The sequence below is a fragment of the Dermacentor andersoni genome, chromosome 3 (assembly GCF_023375885.2).
Source record: "Dermacentor andersoni chromosome 3, qqDerAnde1_hic_scaffold, whole genome shotgun sequence".
NCBI lineage: Eukaryota > Metazoa > Arthropoda > Arachnida > Ixodida > Ixodidae > Dermacentor > Dermacentor andersoni.
The window spans coordinates 20,290,498-20,313,552 of NC_092816.1; the positions used below are offsets into that span (position 1 = coordinate 20,290,498).

General features: G+C 44.8%; 1 protein-coding gene across 2 annotated transcripts in view; it reads right to left on the reverse strand.

Annotated features, from left to right (window-relative positions):
- The window catches only part of LOC126519584 (cytochrome P450 4V2-like), a 44,780-nt gene extending 31,705 nt beyond the window's left edge, over positions 1 to 13,075 (reverse strand). For both annotated transcript variants that reach the window (XM_072287084.1, XM_050168981.3), the window contains exon 1: positions 12,519 to 13,075. In XM_072287084.1, coding sequence (XP_072143185.1) covers positions 12,519 to 12,753 — 235 coding nt within the window. In that variant the 5' untranslated portion in view covers positions 12,754 to 13,075. The remainder of the gene's footprint in view (positions 1 to 12,518) is intronic.
- Between the last annotated feature and the right edge of the window lie 9,980 nt (positions 13,076 to 23,055).

Sequence of the window (23,055 nt, forward strand, 5' to 3'; positions counted from 1 at the left end):
CAACTCTTCTTATGAAAGGACCATAATATAGCATTGAGGCCAGCGTTTCTATGCATGCATTAGCAGCGTTTAACAGAAATGTGGCTAGGCAAACTCCCCAGGAGGACAAAGAAAGACGTCTGCTTGATGGTGTGGACAGTCTGGAAAAAAAGCGTTTCAGTGTATAGGTCAAGCCGTGATGTTGCTGTTATGCGGAAGACTGTAGCGTTTTGCAGAGATATTAACCTAGTTATTTTGGAAGCAAAGAGAGGTGTTTTGCGGTATTTTCTAGAGGAATGTACAACGAGAAAGCCGCAAAGGCTGTAAACAAAAACTTTGCACAGATTAGGAAATCTGAATCAAAGGTAAAGAGTAATGTTGTCAAGCTATGTAAGGCGCTCAACTTGGACAAGTTGGCCAAAGATATTAACAATGTGAGAGCTACAGCGCTAAACATATATTTCAGTGCAAAGACGCAGAAGCCCAATGTGCCGTTTAGGAGCATAGTGAGCGAACGAGGCACGTGGCAGTTGTTACTTAGTAGGCACATTCTAAATGTGCTAAAATCTGTTAAAGTAAATGACCCTTTCTCGACAGGCAATCCACAAGACATAGTGCAATTTCTACGAAAAAAACAATCCATAGGCAATGCGTTTTCTGTAGATGTTGAAGACCTTTTTTATTCAATTTTACATGATGTAGTTTTTGCTGCGCTAAAAACGTGCACAGAAGGAAGCGGCATCGTAGCTTTTCAAAATGCAGCCGGTGTTACGCTTGAGGACTTTTTAACACTATTAGAAGCCTATCTTGATAGTATCTTTATCTGTTTTGACAAACAGCTTTTCTTGCAAAAACGCGGAATTTGCATTGGTTAGTGTATTGCGCCGCTGCTGTGCAACATATTCTTATCCAGTGTTGATCGTCTGCTGGATGAGGCTTTTAAACGGGACAGCACTTTAAATATTATAAATGTTTTTAGATATATGGACGACTTCTTAATTCTTTTTAACTGACAAGGCTCACTGAAGCGCCGCGATGATATTTTAAACATATTTGAAAACAATGACAAGGGGCTTTCGTTTACGCATGAAGTGCCACAGTGTAACACCCTGCAATTTTTAGATTTAAGATTAACCTTTCATGAGGGCCAAGCTTGTTGGCAATACTTCCCACATGCCAAGAATGGGTTACTGCCGTATGATTCCTGTCATTCCAAAATTGTCAAACGTGGAATTGCCTTGCTGTGCTTGGAGTCGGCCCACAAGAAATCGTGTACACACACGATGCAGGCCTCGTTCGATAATCAGATCAAGCGACCTAAAGCAGCACGGCTCCCTGACTCGTTGGTGACATCAGTCACCGAAACCCTTTTACGGAACGTAAAAGGTACCAGCGCCACAAGGGAGGGAGAAAGAGCCAGAACCGTAAGACCTGCAGTGATTCCTTATGTTCATAAGGCCTGCCCTAACCTCATGAGGGCGGCAGGCCGGTATGGCGTACCCATTTCCTTTTCTGCCCCCGTCAAACTGGTTGAGCTCTGCTCGAGAAGCACTCGCGAGACCGGCTGGCAAGGCTGTGGCAAGAAACATGGCGCGTCTTACGGTAAATGCACCACGGGGGTGGTGCACTAAATTCCCCTTGAGTGCGGCAAGTCCTACATCGGACAGACCGGACGCTGCATAAATGAACGAGCCAGGGAGCACGAAGTAAATATAGTGAAAACTGGCGTAGCACATTTGCCACGTTTTCATAAGGTTAAGATTCTTGCCAGAAGCAGAAATCACACAGCACGTGAGCTAATGGAAGCGTATTATATAAAAAAGAAAGGTTAAAGTTGAATTAGCGATACATCTGTCTTGCTCTACAAATCGGAAACGAGATTCCTCGACCGCTCGATAACATAGGTTCGAGAACAGCCTGCGCATGCGTGTATGTGTATATATATTGCTGCGTTACCACCCAAACTAAATCAGTTGGAAGTGCTGCCAGTGTTGTCTTCTACGTGTCTTCCTTTTGTGTGTGTTTTAACTTGCGGCGAAAAACATTTCTTTTAGGAAGCACAAACTAGGCCAACAAACAGTTATGTTGCAGGCATTGATTGCATGTTTCAAAATCCCAGCTTTGCTCGCACCGCATCGACAGAGTGCGCACGCAGCTATAGTTCGCGACAGAAAGTTGCTTCGGACCGAAGCCAAAGTAAAGTGACCGATTTTGTTTTTCACGAGAGTGTATACGTGCTGCAAAAGCAGGGTCGTGGGAAAAAACAGAAAAGAAATAAACAGACTGGGAAGCGAGTCACGCGTAGAGAAAGGGTAAAAACGATGCGTTCCATAAATTAAGTAACCACTTCTAAATGAGCCGATTGGCAATCAGGACGCCTACACAAAAAGCAAAACAAAAATGCATCAGATTTTAGTCTGCCCTTATTATCATGAATTCGTAAGCACCGTTGAACACCAGCTGCTGCTACAGACGACGTGTGATGTCTAGCACTTGCGCTTTTCCTGTGGCACAACAGGCGTCGCACCGTCGCACGATGCGTGCCTGCCCAAGCTATATATATATATATATATATATAAATCACAGTTATATCTAGCCACCGCCATAGGCACAGCCGTCATACTTGGTTTTACGGTGATTTTATACCTAAGTATAATAATTACAGCTAAATCAAAGGTCAACCAAGTGAAACCAAGACTTAACCAGGCTAAACCAGGCTTTCGCTTTGCATATCCAGCGTTAGCTGAGCTAAGCCGCAGCCAAATTTTTTGTCTATGTGTGTGTGCACGCGTTTACTTAGCCAGCTTATGTTTACTGCAATTCATGGTGCACTAAATTAAGCTACGAACTTTAATTATTTCGTGCGATATTCTAACATGTTGCTAGATCATTCATTGTTTCATCCTTATGGCGAAATTGTTATTCCTTAAAAAAGTCGCCGTTCCGACCGAGAGACGAAGCACCGATTGCGATAGCAAATTAGTAGATAGCAGTACGAAATAAGGATAGTAGTTTTATCGGCCACTTGTAAACATTCGCGTACTAACTAAATTAACAATGAGAGAATTTATAAGCCAGACTCAACGAGGACATAGAAAGGAACACACACAGAGAGACAGCGCTGTCTTTGTGTGTCTGCTTCTTTGTCATTGTTCAGTCGCGCTTACATATTATATCCTGATTCAAACCAACTAGCCCGCAACGTGTTTTAATTAAATTAACCAGCACGGTGTCACGCGCACAGAGGTAAACATGAACGCATCTCGCTCGATGAGCGCGGAAACTCGCTGTGAAAATTTTAGGTGGAGGAATCGCGGCAACAGCAAGTGAATTGACCTTCATGCATCTTTCGCTTCAACGCGAACTAAAGGTCGAAAGCGCAGCGCATACGAAGCTACCGGTACTACACGCACTCTGTAAACATCGCAGATCGCTTTGAAGATGAGGCTACGTCGCAGGTTGCTTTCAAGACACACGAGCGCCGGCAACGCGTCCCTACGGCGTCCGCCAAAGACGTCTACTACGGCGTCCGGGATTCACGTGGCCAATGCCGCAGTAGACACCTCGGTTGTCTCCACTCGGTACCGAGCGGCGGGCGAGAAGGACATCTAGGCACCCTAGCAGCCGCCGGAGAATAGCGCCCTTCCTCCCTCGCCTGACCCCCCTACCTCGCACGCGACAGGGGAGGGCACGCGTCCGGGCCGCGTTCCTCGCTCGCGCACGCGAGATTGAACCGCGTTCGCCGGCTCACCCTCGCACGCTTTCACTCATACGGAGCCTCACGGCGACGCCGATGGCAGAAATGTACCTGGATTGTCCGTATAATTGCTATCTCAATAATAAATAAATAGGTGAATTTGTCCAACGGGCGGATTCAAACACAGGTTACAAGATCTGGCACAGAAATGTGATACTGTAACCATTACGTCACGGACGCTTTTCCCTCCTACTCCTCCCCCCCCCCCCCCCCCCCCCGCGAAGAGTGACGCGATAAAGCGCGGTGCGCACTGACTCAGACCCTATCTCATCCCCAACTATATATAACTCAGGAAGACGTTGTCTTTCATCGAATTCAACTGGAGGTTGAATCGCCTTCGAACTTTTTAAAGATTACATGGGGCAGATACAACTCTAACGTTTGAACTTGGCTGCTTAAAGAGGCGGATATTATTTGCACGAGAAATCGAAATCTATAATAGACTAATTAACAGAAATTTACTAATTAAGTTTCTAGCTAGTTACCTTACGCCTCATATTGCAATATATAAAATTTAGCTGGGAAGTTGGCAAAGCGGATCCAAATTGAACGAATTCTTGGCTAACAGCAGTTTTGAGACATCCAAACAAATTTTCGGTTTCGGAAGAGGAATGCCCGGCGCTGCAGCCACATCGCCAGTCGTCTGGGAGGCGCGAGCTCGAGATTGCCTGAGCTACTTTGGTTGAGACACGCTGCCTGCTGCTCTCTTGTACTGTATTCATATTAGATTCTGGTGGAGGTGCTGGGTGACGCAGTTGTCATCTTTCAATTTTTCATTTAGACGTCCAAAGTATAAGGAATAAGCACGACAACATAGATGAATTACTCAGACAGATGGATACTCGAGTAGACATCTTGCTTTTTAGTGAAACATGGTTATCTGATGCCGACAGACCTTTATGGCTCGAGCATTACAGAGCATTACACGTACCACGGAATAAACAGGAGCTGTTCACGTGGTGGCGGGGTAGCGGCCAATTTGCGGAAGGACTTTGATACGGAGGTAATTACAGATTTTTCACAAATCAATGAAAATATCGAATGCCTTACCATCCATCTTAAAACAGGAACAGTCGCAGAAGTCTACAAACCACCTTGTGGAAACAAAAGGGAATTCCTCTCTTACATGGATAGACTGTTACTTTACCTCAGTAGAACAGGCAGAATGTTTGCAATACTAGGTGACGTGAATATAAATATGGTGGCTGAGGACACAATTACTAGATAATTTGACCAGTCGCTACACGTTTATGCATGTTTTAACACTATAGCGTTGCATACAGGTTGTGACGTACAGCACAAAGTGCCACTTTATTAGATGTGTGTATCACCAATCTACAAACCCCTACTGTGACAGCGGGTGTCGTGTCCTTCGACATAAGCGATCATCTCCCTCTCCTGCTTGTTGCCATGTCCTCAAAAATTCATGCATAATGAGCTTGAGTATTCTTATCGCCCCATTGACACAACTGCGCTAACACACTTTCTATGTCTTATCGGCGAAATCAATTGGGAAACTGAACTCCTAGAAAGCGTACCAAAACAGTACTGTACCAAAACAGCCTACATGTGCCGAATTCTTTAGAACGATTTCCAACAATGTCTGGTGAAATAGAAAGGTGATCGCTGGCTTTGATAACAATACTACTGTAGGATTCCGCAGTATTACGACATCTCCGACAAAATACCTATCTGATATTATTTCAAAAGTCTTAACCTACTTTAAAATATAATGTTTGAATCTGGAATTCTCTCAAATAAAGTTAAGATAGCCAGAGTTTGCCCAGTTCACGAAGGCGGTGCTGACCGCTATGTAAACAATTTCACGCCAATATAGATATTCCCGCTTCTATCAAAGCTTTTTAAAACTAATATAAATACACAATTGGAAGTTCTTGTGAGGAAGTATGCTATAATTATTGAGGCACAATGTGATTTTCAAAAATATAAGTCTTGCGAACATGCGCTCTTAAATGTCAAACATAAAATATTACAAAACACTGAGAGACGATTACACACGATAGGCTTATTCTTGGACCTGTGTAAAGCATTCGATAGCCTGAACCATGGTAGGCTCCTGCCTAAACTTCATGAATATGGCATACGTGGAACTCCATTGGACCTAATGAAAATTTATTTAACTGAACGATATCAATTTCTTTCATTTAATCAGTTCACCTCGTCATTTCTCAATGTAAAGACTGGCGCCCCGCAGAGTTCCTTGCTTGGTCCCTTATTATCTACATAAACGATCTACCAAGCATTCCTTCCACACCTAACATAATTATGTACGCTGACGAGACAAACCTTCTTTCCCTGCAATACTTAAAAAAATGAATGCGTATTTAAATTTATTGGCTGACTGGTTGTAAATAAACCAGCTTAAAAAAAGACAAGCTGCAATTAAATGTTAATAAAAGGAAGTATACAATGTTCAAACCAGCAAACAAGCAATTGTAATATAACTGTTTCATTTCAAAGGAAGTGTTTAGTTCAAGTAAAAACACAAAAATTCTGGGGGTCTGATTCCAAGATAACCTCTCTTGGGACACTCATATCAATAAGCTAGCCAAAGGTTTTAGTAATGTAGTAGGTTGTATATATAGGATTAATGCTCTTGTTCCATTATGCCTAAAGAAAGCCATTCACTACACCCGCTTTTACTCTAAGCTCACTTGCTGTGTATTAATTTGTAGAACAACGACTCCAAGAAATGACGAAAAAATTATACTTTTACAAAAAGTGGTAATATGAATGTTTGAAAACTATCACGGTAGGCCGCGAGAACCACCGACATGGAAGCTGTTCGACAACTACTCATAGCTCCGAGCCAGCCAGATATATAAATATAGATTACTTTTACACATAAAAATCTATAGCCTTCATATCTCCTTCTTCATTGGGCAAACAAGCGGGAGCAACACCACTCACCCGCACAAATTATGGGCGTTAAGACTTACTATTCAGTACTCTGACTATTAGATATTGTTGAGCCGGAAATTGATTTTTATGCACTCCAATTTAAACATTATATAAATACTTTTTGTTGAACCATGTCATTTTCTACAAATAAATACGCTCCCTGTACTGTAATGCTGGTAGGGAAAAAATGATCTTTAATATACGTGTGGCTTTGTGATGCTTTTCAAATTTACCTGTTGTATAATTCATAATAATGATCTTTTTTAGTATGCAAGGCGCATGAAAAAAGTATGTCACAAAATGTGCGCGCGATTCATGTAAACATATCTTTGTCAAATGTGAAATGTAGCTGCATGCCGAACGTCAACAGGAGCAAAAGCATTTGTCAGGCCCCATGGCCTTTTGCTCTTGCTCCTCTTTGTTTTATAAGAAACAAATGAGCTGAGTTGAACTGAAATCCCCAACTGTGCGAGAAAATGCATTGGTGGCCCAGTTACTTTGTTTCAATGCGTGCAACAGCGTTTTGTTAAAAGAGTAAATGAAGCGACAATGCATTTTTACCGCAAATGTGATGGCGCATATCTTTAAAATGGTGCCATCCACATGTATTTTTTTTTTTTCAAGTGTATATGCAGTGCTGTCTCATCAGCTGCAATTTGTAAATTGCAATATGTGCCGATATGTAATTAGTTAAAAACGTCATTAGTGCATTTTTATTTATTAGTTCATTATGAATTTCGATTTTACGTGCAACTAGTGTCCGCCTCATCTTAATTAAGGACTAGAATTGTGCAACCTGCATAGACGATTCTTAAAAATTGCTGAATTTCTTCGCAGAAACACCTGGTATACTTACTATAGTTTTAAGACCGTTTAAGAAGTTTACGTCGGGGCGAAGGCTGCAACCGCTTCGTAGTGCATACACACATGCACTGACGAAGCTGGCAAGCAAGCTGAACCACCAAGCATCCTAGTTCGCTGCGAGTTGCTCTAAGTCGGCATACACACTCACGAGTTCCCGACTGGCACTCGCTTCACACAATTTCTTTCCCAAGCGTGAGATAGAGCGTTACTGAGTGAGGAAGGGAATGAGGGGATGAACGGGAGTGGGTGGCGGTGAGTTTGGGAAGACGTGAGTAGCAACGGGAGTGACTGTCGGCGAGTGTGAGTGGACGTTTGTACGTGAACGAGCGCCGGTGATTGGGCGCCAGTATAGGAGCGTTGGTGCTCATCATCGGCAAAGTGTAAATCAATCGAAGAGACCAGGAACGCGAGTGAGTGAGCCCGACTAAGAACTTGAGTGGGTGCCGTCGACTGTGGGTGCACACGAGTACGAGTGAGATCATGACCTGCAAAATATTGGTGAGTGAGTATGATCGAGTGAGTAACCGCTTACTCTGCCAACCCATGTATGGCTTTATGAGACAGCTGCCGAGAAAAATTAAGAAAATAGTGGTGTCCTCTGGAGATTGTTTTATCAAGTCCTGTAACAGCTGCTTTTAGTCCAGAATGAAGCTCTCCATAATACTAAAACATTATGACCACTTGTTGCCTAATCCCGCAAGGATTGAACAAGAGTGGAAAATGCCGCCTTCTTAAGTTTACCCGCGACGAGAAAGCCAAGTCCAAACAAACAACCTGTACTTGAAGAAACTTGCTAATTTGACAGAAAGAGTGAATGTCTATGACAGGCGTGGAATCACGTTTTGGTAGTGGTGGTGGTGGTGGTGGTGGTGGTGAATCGTAGCAACAGGCGGGTTTAGCTTGGCGATCAAGGCCGGCAATTGCTCCGCCCGAGCGTCTCGCACAATACCGCTGAAGGGTTTCCCCATGTGTTTTCGCACGGACTCGTACTGACTTTGGCCGACAATGATCGCATGCACATTGCCTACTCCTTTTAACCACCAGCATTGTTTTATGTTGTGATGCTTACGCTTTTTCTTTCTCCAAGTTTTGATTAATTGTTATCTCGTGCAGGAAAGTAAAGTATTTTCTTAATGTTAGTTTCTAGACGTTAGTATTATATTTTATACGTACAGTTGTGTCGTGATATATTTGTTGCGCACTGGCATTTAGTTTTGCCTCTGTTTAGTGTTTAGTAGATTTTAGTCTGTGCCCTCGGTATTTTGTGCATGCTACAAATGTACCATAATGTCGAAATAAAAATGAATTAACGAAAACAGTCAACCGCATCATTCTAGGAAAAATGAGGAAAGGTAGCGACTATTATGGCAGGGAAGAGTTTAGAGATATCTCCACATAGAGCAAACTCCAAGAAATATTTTACTGCGAAAGCATTATATGGCTCATGAGGCGGAAAATCCGGCGTTGTCGCCGTCGGCGTGACCAAATGATGGTCCAAAAAGTCAAAGGAGCCCAAGTGAGCCAATCGATGACGGCAATTAAGGCAAAGTTAATTAAGACAGAGCTAATTAAGACCAATGTAATTAAGGTTGATTTAATTAAGATATGTTTAATTAAGATAGAGTTCATTAAGGCACTCGAACCCACGACCACTGGTGGGAGTCGAACCCACGACCTTGCGCTGTGCGCACCTTGTGACGAACACCGTTGGTGGTCGCAATTGCACAATGCATCAAAACGTTTCGGTTATGTAGTTATACTCAACGACTGAAAGAGCAAAGGCATTGCGCGGTAGTCGCAATGCCTTCGCATTCATCCACATAGGGGTAACTAAGTTCCCCTTGAGCTTTATTGCGACAGCAATTATATGGACACTCCAGACGGATTTCTGCCTCGCCGTTGCCGTGAGGTTCCGCATGAGTGAAAGCGTGTGAAGGTGAGCCGTGAGCCGGCGAACGCAGTTCAATGCGCGAGCGAGAATCGCGGCCCGGATGCGTGCGCTCTCCTGTGGCGCGCGAGGCAGCGGGGTGAGGCGAGGGAGGAGGGGCGTTCTTCTCCGGCGGCTGCTACGGTACTTAGATGTCCTCTTCACCCGCCGCTCCGTACAGAGTGGACATAACCGCCGCGTCGACCTCGGCCACGCGAATCGCGGACGCCGAAGTAGACGCCTTTGGCGGACGCGGGGACGCGTTGCCGGCGCTCGTGTGTCTTGAAAGCGATCTGCGACGTGGTCCAGATTGCGCGCGCGCACGGGCCTCATCTTCAAAGCGATCTGCGATGTTTGCAGAGTGCACGTGGTGCCGGTAGCTTCCTATGCGCTGTGCCTTCGACGTTTAGTACGCGTTGAAGCGACATATGCACGGAGGTCAACTGGCTCGTGGCTGCTGCCACGATTCCTAACTCCAGCGTTTTCACACAGTTTTCGCTGTCATCGAGCGATGTGTGTTCATGTTTACCTGTGCGCGCGTGACACCGTGCTGGTTAATTAAGTTAAAACACATTGACGGGCTAGTTGCTTTGAATCCATGATATAATGTGTAAGCGCGACTGAACAAGGACGTAGAAAAAAGCAGACACGAAACAGCGCTGTCTCCATGTGTCTGTTTCTTTCTACGTCCTCGTTGAGTACGCTTACGCATTCTATCATTGTTAATTTAGTTAGTTAGCGAATGTTGCAAGTTTATACGGCCGATAAAACTACTATCCTTACTTCGCACAGCTATCTACTAATTTGCTATCGCAATCGGTGTTTCACCTTTCCGGCGGAACTGCGAATTTTTCGCCGCATTTCTAACGTTGCGATTGAACGAGCCGAGCCCTTTCCAGAACGAGTGACGCCACAACAGAAAAGCGGGATAAACGTGAGCTGAAAAGTTCAACGCCGTCCTTGAATATCAGCTTTCGCTGAGTCTGGCTGGAGCTGTGCCAATGTGAGCGCCAATATTATACTCTATCAGAAGTAAATGTGCCGCACAGAGACATCTGCTTGAGCTTAGGAGAGTAAACATTTATTTCTGTTTACGTAGTCTGTGCGAAATTGTGCAAGACAGAACAATTTTGAAAGTAAACAGCCAATCATTACTCTATGGGCCTCGCGATTTTATACCCTCCCCGCCCCAAAAGAAATTGTATTTCTGCGACCACATTTATGAAAACGTTACTATAATATAGATCGCAGTTCTTCAAGAAATAATTAGATTCTAGGGTTTTACGTTTCAAAACCACGATATTATTACGAAGCACGCCATAGTGGGGGACTCCGGATTAATTTTAACTACCTAAGGTTCTTGGACGTGCACCCAACAAATGGCACACGGCGTTTTTGCATTTCGCCCCTATGTAAATGCGGCCGCCGCGGCCAGGATCCTAACATAACGCAGATTTTGAATTGCGCGAATTGCAGCCGCAGAACACTGCTTGACAAAATATAAAACCCATGCAAGCGATCTTGCGCGCGACAGCGACAAGCGATGCGATGGACATGGCTGTTGCGTTCGCTCGTCGCCTAAAGGTCGTACCCCATGCGAACGACGATTTCGAGTGTCGTCTCCCCGGTGTTGTCGGTATGAGGGCAGCAACATACGCGCCGAAACTAGCATGACGCGTGCTTTATTAATTTAAGTTGGTGTATTTTAAGAGCAGCATAAAATATTTCTGAATGTCTTGCAGTAGGTTCTTGTCCTAGCACGTATAAAAATTCAATCGTTTGCTCGTTCCGTGCGACAATCGGTAGTATTTGATTTTTCTACATCCAGTTCCAACTTCGCGCTATTTGCTGGTAGCTCATAGCACTTCCGCGCGACGAGCGACGAGCGACGAATTCTAAATTTCCAGAACCAAGCGATCGAGCGCCAAGACCAAACGATGTATCGAAGCCGTCGCTCGTCGCCGTCGCGCACAATATCGCTCTCATGGGGTTTATCCTTAAATCACAAACATACAGTCCAATGCAAAAGTTTAAGGACCAAAGGTGTCGCTGAAATTATTTCTAGGCGTAAACGCTCAAATCAAGGGGTGCCACCTACGTGCACCTGTTTGCTGATGCCGTGCTTTCTAGACTTTTGCACTCGACTGCACGTGGAACGAAAAGTTACATCATACGTACAGTTGAGTGCAAAAGTCTAGAGACGTTCTTTCAGAAGACGTTTAATTAGAAAACGTTGCCTTTATTGCGACGCCAGTTACATGGACATTCCCGGCGACCTTACGCAATCGCTGTCACCGTGAGGAGAGTGAGCGGTCCGCGCGACACGTGTGTGTTGCGGCTGCGAGGGCACAATGTATTAGCGAAGGGAAGCGTGCGAGGGTGAGCCGAAAACGATGGTGGCTTGATGCGCGCCTTCCTCCCGCTCGTCAAATGTCGCATGGTTTAGCATGGGGGAGGCGGACATTTGACATGCCAAACTGCTACCATATTGTCTGCTTTTATTTTTACAGAACTAAATATTGAAAGGCAATAATTTACGAGAATTTAACCTTCGGGTTATTTTACATTCGCTATACGAAATATGCGTTAAGAAATGAGGGCGAGGCGAGGGGGGGGGGGGGGGGTGACACACCGAGCAGCCCCACCAGGTACCAGGAAGCTGAGTGATGTCCCTGGTGTGGCCTACAGAACAAAAATTTTTCTTGATCGACTAGCTCAGTTCGTCATTGCGTCCTGAGTGCAAGCTCCGTGAGGCCATTGGACACGTAGATTGTCGGCACCATGACACCGTAAGATTAGCAGCGAAGGCTTGATTATATGTGGTGAGATGCAGGCAAATGGTTTCCTACGCAGAAAGGCTGATTGGGCAAGTTGGTGATTCATAATCGTTAATCGCAAGTGTACCGCGCGAAGGTTAAACGTGGAATAGACAATGACAAGGACAAGCGTAGACCTGTCCGTACCACGTCCATGTTTGACATTCGCGCTGTACACTTACGGTTTCCTATGCTAGCACGTAACAACACTAGGGGAAGGAGTAGGAGAAGGAGTATGACAAAGCCAGCTTACGAAGCTTGAATTCTTCGGGAGTAGACGAGGCTCTAGAAATCGAATTCTTTGCTGACGACACGTAGGCCATGGGTAGCCAATCCGGGGGTCCTGGAACAGTCCTGAGCATCCTCCAGGCACGGATGAGCATAGCAACATGGTTCCAGGCCAAAGCCACCAGCGGAACCAACACGGACGCCAACAACACCAGCGCAACGTTCACTGGCATCGCGCCGGCTTGCCGCACGACATCCATCGCTGGAACACTCGGTGTTCCCTCTGAGAAGGGCTCGACACTCGTCGGCTGTTCGAAGAACCGGCACCTCCTCGCTTCTGGAGGTTTTCGATTTTCCTCCTTCCAAATTCTACAACCCCTTATTTCATGCACTTAGGTGCGGACTCTGCAAGGGTGTCTTTTTGTAGCCGCTTAAATCTGGTTTGACTAAAACGATGGTGGGATTTTCACCGGTCCTGATATAGCGCCGAGTGTATATGACGCTTCAGTTCTAGAGTGCCACTGTCCGATAAACTGAGCAATCTAGACGCATCCAGTCAAAGGGCACGTTCTTTGAGGGACTTTGGAAGAGCGCGCGATACCAAGTGAGAGGCGTCGCATGTAAGGGAGGGGCGGGGGTGAGAAGGGATAGATATGAGCCTCGACTCAGTTGCGCAGTTGTAAGGTAACTGCGACAATTGGCGGCCGCGTCGGATGAAAACATTACTTGAGAGGGTGATTGCAGAGAGGAAGAAGCGCTATTTTCTGCAGCCCTTTCTCAGAGCGGCGCGCGCACACGCGCACTTTGGGAAGAGGGCGCCGGCACGTGTCGGACACAGAGACCTTCCTTTCCTCGGCCTTTGTGCGGTCCGTTCGGCGATGGCGGGCGGTGAAGAAGCGCCCGCGGCTGCTGCCCCAAGGTCGCATTAATGCACGATCGTCATTTCACCAATACCATGCGCAGCAGCACCTCTCACGAAGGTGAATGAAAAAAGAAAGAAAGAAATGTGCGGACGCGTACACATGGAGAAACACAATTCAGATCAGAGAGCTCGCTGTGTTGAAAGGTCTTAGCAGCGCGGTTTAAGCTTGCATAGCTTATCGGCTCAAAAGCCCTGTTATGTGAGACCTGTCGGCGTCGAGAGGAAAGCTCACTCTCCGGGCCTCTCTCTCTCGACGTTCGGCCTTCAGATTCTCCTAGCCTGACTTTCTTTCTTTCTTTCTTTCTTTCTTTCTTTCTTTCTTTCTTTCTTTCTTTCTTTCTTTCTTTCTTTCTTTCTTTCTTTCTTTCTTTCTTTCTTTCTTTCTTTCTTTCTTTCTTTCTTTCTTTCATTTGCTCGTTTGATAGTCCTATCAGGCTGATCTTGTTTCTGCAGTGTTCTGTGTTGCGTGGCTTCATCGAACCACTGAAACAAGGCTGACATTGATCAAGCCCTAGGTTAGGGAGGCTGGACATTGTAAATCATTTATTCAGTGCATGCCTCTAGCAGTTACGGCGACGCGGTGATTCGACATACTTGCAGAGCACGGAATTCATTGCATATGGGGGACGATGAGCTGCCGCATATCAACGTACCCCTTACGCTGATCAAGGCCAGGCGTTGGACATGTCTGATCTCCAAGTAAGATAAGCACGAATGAGCGAAAAAAAGAAAGAAAAAGAAGATAGCGGCTCTGTTCCACCAGTCTCTAAAGCTGTCTCTATTGCCCATGGCAATATGCAGTAAAGTAGAGGCACGTGAGCACTACGGCGATGTCGGCGTACCGTAGTTTGAAATCTCGGCTTGCAGGCTTTGATGGCGCGCAGGGGATTCGCACACAACATGCGCTGGTTTAAAATCATCGGTCTTCCACGCTCCCTGCTTATGATTCCTACTCGTCAGGGCCTGACAGCTTCGATTCTCCGACGCATGTCGTTGGGAATCGAGTACGTAAAACTCCCGTGAGTTAAAACCTCAGCTATCATCAAACATTTTCATCAAATGAACAAATCATGGACGCAGATATGCCTTGGGCAAGAGCCAAATTTTCCTCAACTATAAAGCTTTCTTTCCGAGGAATCCGCATCAATTTCTTTTCTAGGTTCATGTGACCTTCACGTAGGTGCTAACTTTAGTTTAAATAAAATAAAAACTTCTATTGCTCCCTTAAAACGCTATTGCTCCGTTAAAAAACCGCGTCCCTCAAACCTAACGCGTAAGCTTTGAAACGTCAAACGCAATCAATCGTCAATCATAACTGTTATTATCGTTTTTTCCTCTTCTATAGTGGGCGTATAATCTTCGTATACAGAGGAAAGAATAAATACTGGCGAGCGAAGCTCTGTAGGCTGGTACCATTGCTGAACAGCGACACAACGCTCCAGCGGTCCCGTCGCTGCGGCATTTCTGTTCGTAAGCAGGAAAGCGCGAGCCGGATCACACCCTAATGCGTTTCTTTCATTTATTTCTCCTTTCTCTCGGTGCCACCACTCAAACATTCGCACGTGTTGTAACTGCACGACTGAAGTGCATTTTCCGGTGGCAATGGGTAGCGATTGCGTTACGGTTGCACGACTGCGTGAATCGGGCAACGACGCCTGCACGGTCAGAGTGGTCGTAACGCGCTCAAAAATAAAAGAAAGGCGGCCGAAGTGGGAAGGGGACGTGGTGGTGGTGGTGGTGGAGGGGGGGGGGGGGGGAGATTTACAATGTAAATCGATAAATGTGCTATCGCCTTGCTTGTGCGCACTGAGGTAAGACGTGGATTAAGAGACGATAAGCGACAGGTCCAGAAAAGCTCGAGCGAAATAGAGGACAGAGGCGAAGCATGCGAATATAGGAAGGGCCAAATTCGACATACATGTGTCAACCTCTGCGTTCGTATAGAGAAATGAAGGGCTATAAACAGTCCTCATGAATAAAGTATGCAGCGTGTCTCTCCATGCAAGCTCCATCTTAAGCGGGCTCAATCACTACCCAGAAGTCGATTGACGCTGCACTATAGCGATAGATAGAGAATTGTGTCTCAGCTTAGCAAAAGCCATTTGCGCCAAGAAGTGAACGCGTGCGAAAAGTTGTTATTCTGCCAGCAAATTTCTCTAAAGGTGTTGCTCAATGATTGACTACTGTTTTAGTGACGGCTGTCTTATTTTTAAAATACCTCGGAGTGAGTAGAAGTACCTTGGCCAATTACTTCCGATAACCTTTTCTTGGAGATGGCATCCGGTTTTTGTGACGACTTCAAAATAAATACGCAAGATCAAAATTCGAGCTTTCGAAACAATTGATTCGGGTGCTATCCAACGCTCAATTGTGCACTCCGCTTGACACCACTGTCGGTAGGCCGCAAATGTTACATCGGTTAATTAGCCCTAATTAATTATTTAGTATTGAACATAGAGAAACACAGATAGACGGATAAGATTTGCAACTGCTTGCAGGATAAAGTTGGCTCATCCAACGTGGAGTCCACTGTTGAGGCGATCGCTTGTGACACCTTTATGTCAAGTGCGAAAAGAAAGGGGGCTTACCGAGGGGCCGATTTTTATTAATCATATCATGAAAAGTCAATGAACAAAGACGCCAAGGACAACATAGGGGAAATTACTTGTACTTACTGATTGAATTAAAGAAATGATAAATTAATGGCAACGAAAGTGGATGAAAAAAACAACTAGCCGCAGGTAGGAAACGATCCCACGTCTTCGCATTACGCGTACGATGCTCTCGCATGACGCAATCGATGTCAAGTAGCCATTCATCTCATTCATACAATTATTCATTCATTCTTTTATTCGTTGATTTTAGGGTTCGCTCCTACGTTCAGTCTTTTGAATGCAGTTCAAGAAAATTTTAATAGTACTGATGGAGTTTCTCGAGTTGGTGCAATACTTTCTATGATGGAATACATTTTAATGTTATATACCTGTTTAGGATTGTCCAATTTTTTGACAAGAAGAAATGTTAAATAACTAAATTTGTAACGCATTTTAATACGGCAGAATTGTTCGGAGATCTGACGATTCTTTACGTTTCAGATTTGCTTGCAACACAACGCAAAAGAATGAACGCCTAATTCGTGACATTTTTGGCGTGAAAGATCTCTTGAATATTTCCCCCGAACATTGTGGTGTTGGAAATTAAGCAATGTCGCCAGTAATGACAAAAAAGACGACCCTTAAAACGCTTTCTTTTTCTTTTTTTTTTTTGGACGCGAACTTTCTGGCAGGACTTTTTTTATATAGGTAATTAATCTGTGCTCTGTGTTGTGTCTGGCACTTACACTGCTTTGTTTTCGTTATGTATTGGTCCTCATATTTGCCGACATTGTGTTTGAGGCAAACGGACAGCTGAATCGGAGGTGACTTAGAGGAGTCTTACGTCTCACTACCACCATATGAGGCACGCCGTAGTGTGAGACATCGGTATAATTTTCATCACTTCTAGTCTCTTTGACGGGAACCTAATCTAACTACACGATTTTCTTTTTGCGTTTTGCACCCCAACAAAATGGGGTTGCCGCGGCCGTGATCAAAGCCGCTATCTCGAGCTCAGTAGCGCAACGTCGTAGCCACGCGGCTACCGCGGCGGTTAATGACTCAGCGGTAGATTATGTATGTAGCACTGTATGTGCGCCTCTCATTCGCAAGTATGATTGAATCACACATATATAGTATTATGGAAACAAAAAATAGAAAGACACGGCAAAGGGTGGAAGTTAGAGCTCAATCGCTGGAGAGCATAAGGAAAATCTCTTCGAGGAAAAAAGAAATTACGCTGCCAGCGATCCAGACCGGCGACGATGAATTACGTAAAGTGAAGATACGTGCCTCTTGCAGACACCCTCCGGAACGCCGTCTACGAGCGATTCCCTATTATTAAGTAGCAACCTCGCTGGCACGCGACGTCTCTACACTTTTCTGTGACCTTGATTTATTGCTTATAATTTCTCTTCTTTGCGTTCCTATCATTTCTGTTCTTTTTTTTTTTTTTTTACATGGGCGACACAGAACTTCGGATTCTTATGTCAGATGAAAGGTATTGTGGCTCGATTGTAAAACTGGGAGAAAATGACATATGAATGAAGTATGTCTCACTCAACATAGCGTGGCCGAAAAAGTGAATCATAACGTTATTTAAAGCAGACGTAACTGAAATTTATCACGAGCCTGCCTTGATCATGCCAGGGTCTTAGCACATTAGGCTTCCTAAACGCTCAGAAGGAGCGTAAGCTGAGCGAGTTGGCGCTTATGAACATTGAAATTTCAGCGCCATTAGCAGGCGGCGACGGAAAGGAAGCCACACGACGCCAGCGCTGACTACAAAGACTGGCCTATATTTCAAAGGTAAATGCTCAGTTGTTGGTCAGCGCTCGTGTCACGTCGTCTCCTTTTCGTCATTGTCGATTTTTTTTTCCCCTGACCACCACGTGTAAGATCACGTTCCGTGTGACTTCCGTTCCTTCGGCGATTCGGGGCTTGGCCTCCGTACACGCCTACGTAGATGGAAGAGTGTTTTCAGAAAGCAATATCCTATCGACCAAACATGGCATCGCACGTCGCAGTAGTACATAGAGAGCCACAAGAGAGCTACTGCCTTTACTGTGATCCACCAGGATGAGTGATCGTTATTGACGCAGCGCTGAAAATTCGGTACTGCAGCGCGCATTAAATCTACGTCCCCCTTACTCATTCTCTTTATCCTTTTCCCACCACTCAACTTCCACTAGCTCACATAACTTTCATCTCTCTCTCTCTCTCTCAATTATCGGTAAAGACTCGGCACATTTATGGTAATGCACCACATCGTGCTGCAGGCCTCTAGACAGCGGCCTTCTGGTTATCAAATACGAATTCCTGAGCACGAATTTCATCTACATTTCTCGACTTTTCTGTCTTTTTTGTCTTTTTCGCTTCTATAAACAGTACTGAACATTCTTAACTATCGTAACGTTGCTGTGACATTGCACGAGGAAATAGATATGCCACCTGCTCCAAATGGGAAGCACGAATATTTCTTTCTTTCCTTTCTTTCGTTTCTTTTTCATTTTTTTTCCGTGCAGTAGAGACAGTCTTTTTTTTTGGGGGGGGGGGGGGGGAACACGTTAATATGAGTAGCGGCAGCGGCCATGACGAAATGTGCGAACACCATTGATTATCTATTTAGACTTACTGATTAATTTCTCAATTAATTACATTAGGACACTTGTTATTGCAGTACTAACGCCGTTCAGTACTCGAGGCATGTCCACTTAGTAGAAACCCTGAGACTAACATAACTTTTGAGATATTATTCCTCAAACTTTGTCACAACAAAATATTTCGGGCTAGTCCGGTTGGTTGGGAAAGGAAATTTCTCATGCTGTGCGTACCCTTCACGATTTTTTTTTTCGTGTGCATTCAATATAGTCTAGGTTTTACGTACATTAAGGCGATCATTGGTGATCAGAAACGGGTATATACGTATTCTGCTCACGATGATATCCTGCATTAAAGATTACGATTATTAGCCGAAACACTCTTCAATCAAATCAATCAAATTCCGTGGTCCTCCGTGCCAATCAAACCCACTATAGCTGATTATGCGAAGCGCGCCAGATATAGTGCGGGATTCCGGATTAATTTCCACAACCTCGAACTAAGCAGCGTAACGCTACTACTACTACTACTACTACTACTACTACTACTACTACTACTACTACTACTACTACTACTACTACTACTACTAATAATAATAATAATAATAATAATAATAATAATAATAATAATAATAATAATAATAATAATAATAATAATAATAATAATCAAAAGTGTTTATTAAACTCCCCAGGAACAACCTCGTGGGTCTTGGTGCTGGCGCACTCGGAAGAACAATGCAAGCTCACACGCACATACACACATACACACGCGCGCACGAATAAACAAAAATAATAATAATTTAGCGTATACAGGTTTTGACAGAGCATAAAATGTGTGCACGAAGGGAATACAAAGCAAAAGTGGCGAAACTGGAGTATTACAGAATGACGCAGCACACAACAGATATGAAAGGTTTTGTTCAATTATTTAAATACCTCTGCAACTCCTTTCGGGAAAATATTAAAATTAGGCACAAAGATATCCAGGCACTCTGAATGGGCGTCACATGTCGCCTGCACTTCAGATAGAGGGCCACAAAAATCTAAAGGCAGAAAGGCCCGCTGCTTCCTTGTGCCTTTCTGCGGAATGTAAAAGCGCTCATTAGAAAGCAAGTGCGATCAGCAGATTTTTCCATGTTTTAATTTGTGGAGAAAAAGAACATCCGATTTATTGCGTCTACAGGTGAGGGTAGGTAACGTGAATGTCTCTGTTAGCTCTATGGAGATGGAAGGCTTTCGACATAATCGATGTTTAAATATAGACGTGAACTTCTTTTGCCCATTTTCGAGAAGTTCACAATTTGACCTACAAGCGCCGCCCCAAACCACGGAGGCATACTCAAGAACTGGAAGGCATACGCTCTTATATAGATTTACAAATGACCCACGTTGTTTGGAGTCTCTCGTCACCCGACATACTGTGCCGAGCGTTAGAAGTGCACGCTGCCTCGTCTGTTGAGCGTGCGGCGAGAAACTCGGAGAGCTATCGAAGTGCACACCAAGGTCCTTCGTTCCCCGAGCTCTTGGCAAGAGAACATCTTTAACGCTATAAGGAAATAATGTCCTGTGAGTCTTCCGCGTGAAGCTTACAACTTTCGTTTTTGATGTCTTTATGACCAGGTTGTTTTCAGCGCACCATGACGCAAAATGCACAATGTCTTGCTCAAGAGCGGCGCAATGATTAACATTTTTTACCGCTTTGAAAAGTTTCGCCTCATAAGCATATAACAAAATTGAACAGTTTTGAATGACTGCCGAAACGTCCGTAATAAACAGCGAGAAAAAAAGAGGGCCCAGGACAGACCCTTGAAGAACTCCACTAGTAACCGCACAAAGTTCTGACCATTTACGCTAACGTAGCAGTACCGCTCGCGTAGGTAGCTTTTTTATAAGCGCTGTGAGAGAGTAGTGCAGATCAAGTTGTGTGAACTTTTGAAGGAGTATCTTGTGGCATACGACATCAAACGCCTTACTGAGGTCAAGATAAATGACATCCAGATGTCCTTTCTTATACACTACTTGACAGGCACGCATCATGAAGCTAACGAGGTTGGTAGTTGTGGAGCGTCCCGATATGAATCCATGCTGCTGAGAAATGATAGGATAGTTAATAGACGATGAAATTATTGAGTGCAGAGTTGACTGGAATAATTTATTGGCTGCGCAGAAGAGAGACCACATAGCGAATTAAGTTTTTTTAGTCCGCGCATTCGTGCGATTACTATACGTAGGATGTTGACAAAGCCGCAGCCGACAATTCTGCGGCTGCATCGGGTACATGAGCTCGAACTGCTGGTTACCGGAGCATTATTTACCCTTTACGCCCAGTCAAGCCGGCAGAAAGAGGGGGGCGAGGTCTTCAGACATGTATGACCCCCCCCGTCCCCAATTGGCACCTGGCACCCGGGGCCCACGGCCCCCCGGCCCCTCCTGTTACTACGCCGCTGCACACCACCGGTAGATATGTACGTGCTTGAGGGCTGTCCGGTGGAAGTGACAAGCATTGTGGTTTTGACAAGTAGTCCCACAGCTAAGGCAATAAAGATGCAGAAATACCGGTGTTATATAGTATTTAGAGCAACAGGGCATTACTGACGACATCAAATGCCTTGCTTAAGTCACAGTAAACAGTGTAAACAGTGTCAAGTTGACTCCTGTTCTCGACCGCTTCTGATGCGTGAACCATAAAGCTGACGAGGTTTCTTGTTGAACGGCCCGGCATAAACCCACGTTGATTAGGTATTAAAATAACTTCTGGGGTTTTACTTCCCATAACCACGATCTGATTATGGGGCACACCGTAGTGGAGGAATCCGGAATAATTTTGACCACCTGGTGTTCGTTAACTTGCACCCAGTGCACGGCACACGGGTGTTTTCGCATTTCGCCCCAACGAAATGCGGCCGTCGCATCCGGGATTTGAACCCGCGACCCCGGGCTTAGCAGCGCAACAACAAAGCCACTACGTCACCACGGCGAGTAAGAGTAGGTACTAGGCTGTTCCGTAAGCTGCATGGAGCCAATGTGTGCACAACAGACTCAAAGAATTTTGAGGTAGGGCATAGGAGATATATCGGTCTGTATAGTTCTATTCTGTACGTCTGTTTTCGAGCCAAATTTGTGGACGGGAATGGCACGAGAGATTTTCCATGGTATAGTAAATTCATGATTGTATTGCGCTATCACATTGACGAACATAAGGAACAAGACGCGGACGTAGGTGGCGCAAACTATCAACTTGTTTAATACTGTTAAAGAACACGCTTATATACTTTAGTAACGTCTGCTGCCGGGCTAGTTGGTACATGGCTTTTAGAAATGGCTTTAGGCGCAAAAAAATAAGGCACGGACAACATAATAAAAGACACGGACAGGCGCACACTCGCAAGTGATTTTTATTTTCCCCGATGCTTATATACCCTCAGGCATGCGAACAGGAACGTATACAGCAGAGGTCACATGAGATAGAAACCAACCTGATCATATCCTATCAGGCAGGAAGCTAAACTCATTCTCGTGAAGAGACAATGTCGGAACGCCGATACACTGGTCACTAAACTTTCCGATATACATCGCCTCTGCTCTAGTTCCCGTGCCACCGTATCCTTACTTTTTCGTTATATGCATGTGTTTTCCAGCAAAGGTTCACACTTGCACACTTTGCAGTGATACGGCAAATGCGAGCCAGTCCCATTGTTCATTGATAGCGCATGCTCTCGCAGGTGGTCATATATACAACGCCCAGTATGGCTGATGTATACCTTGCCGCAGTTAAAGGAATAGTACACACGACGCCAGTGGAAATTTTTTTCAAGAAACACTTTACGTGGTTCTTTACACACTCGGCCTTTTTTACACAAGACAGGCGCGCACAAATGCGAGAAAGTTTCCGAGGAGCCGAGAACACTACCGGTACATCGTAGCTAAAGGCAGCATTCTTTAACGAATGAGCAACTTTGTGTATATTCGGAATGACAACAGGACGCGTTTTCCTTTTCCTTTCGCATTCTTCCGAAGCATTGTTAGGCTCACGACAAAACTTCTTCAACAAAGCTTCGCTCATCGAAACAAAGAAAGAAGCAGGGAAGCCCGCCGAACCAAGCCTAGACACCCGCAAATCAAAGTTTTCCTGAATGACGAGGGGGGCAAGACCTAGTTAGAGCCAACTGTAAGCTAGTAATGGCAATAGCTCGTTTTGCTGTTTTCGAATGGTCGGAATGAAACGGCAGGAATTCTTTCTGTGCACGGGGTCGGTACATCCAACAAACATGGTTTTCATGAAGGCTGAGATGAAGGTCTACAAATTTAAGCTTGTCAAAAGTAGGAAGCTCATGAGTAAATTTGAGCCCTTGTCCAAGCACTTTAAAAGTTTACTCATAAGAGTTTCTTCAATTTGTCTTTTTTCGGTGTTTCTTTTTTTTTCTGTTCGCTCTGATTTCTGGCAAC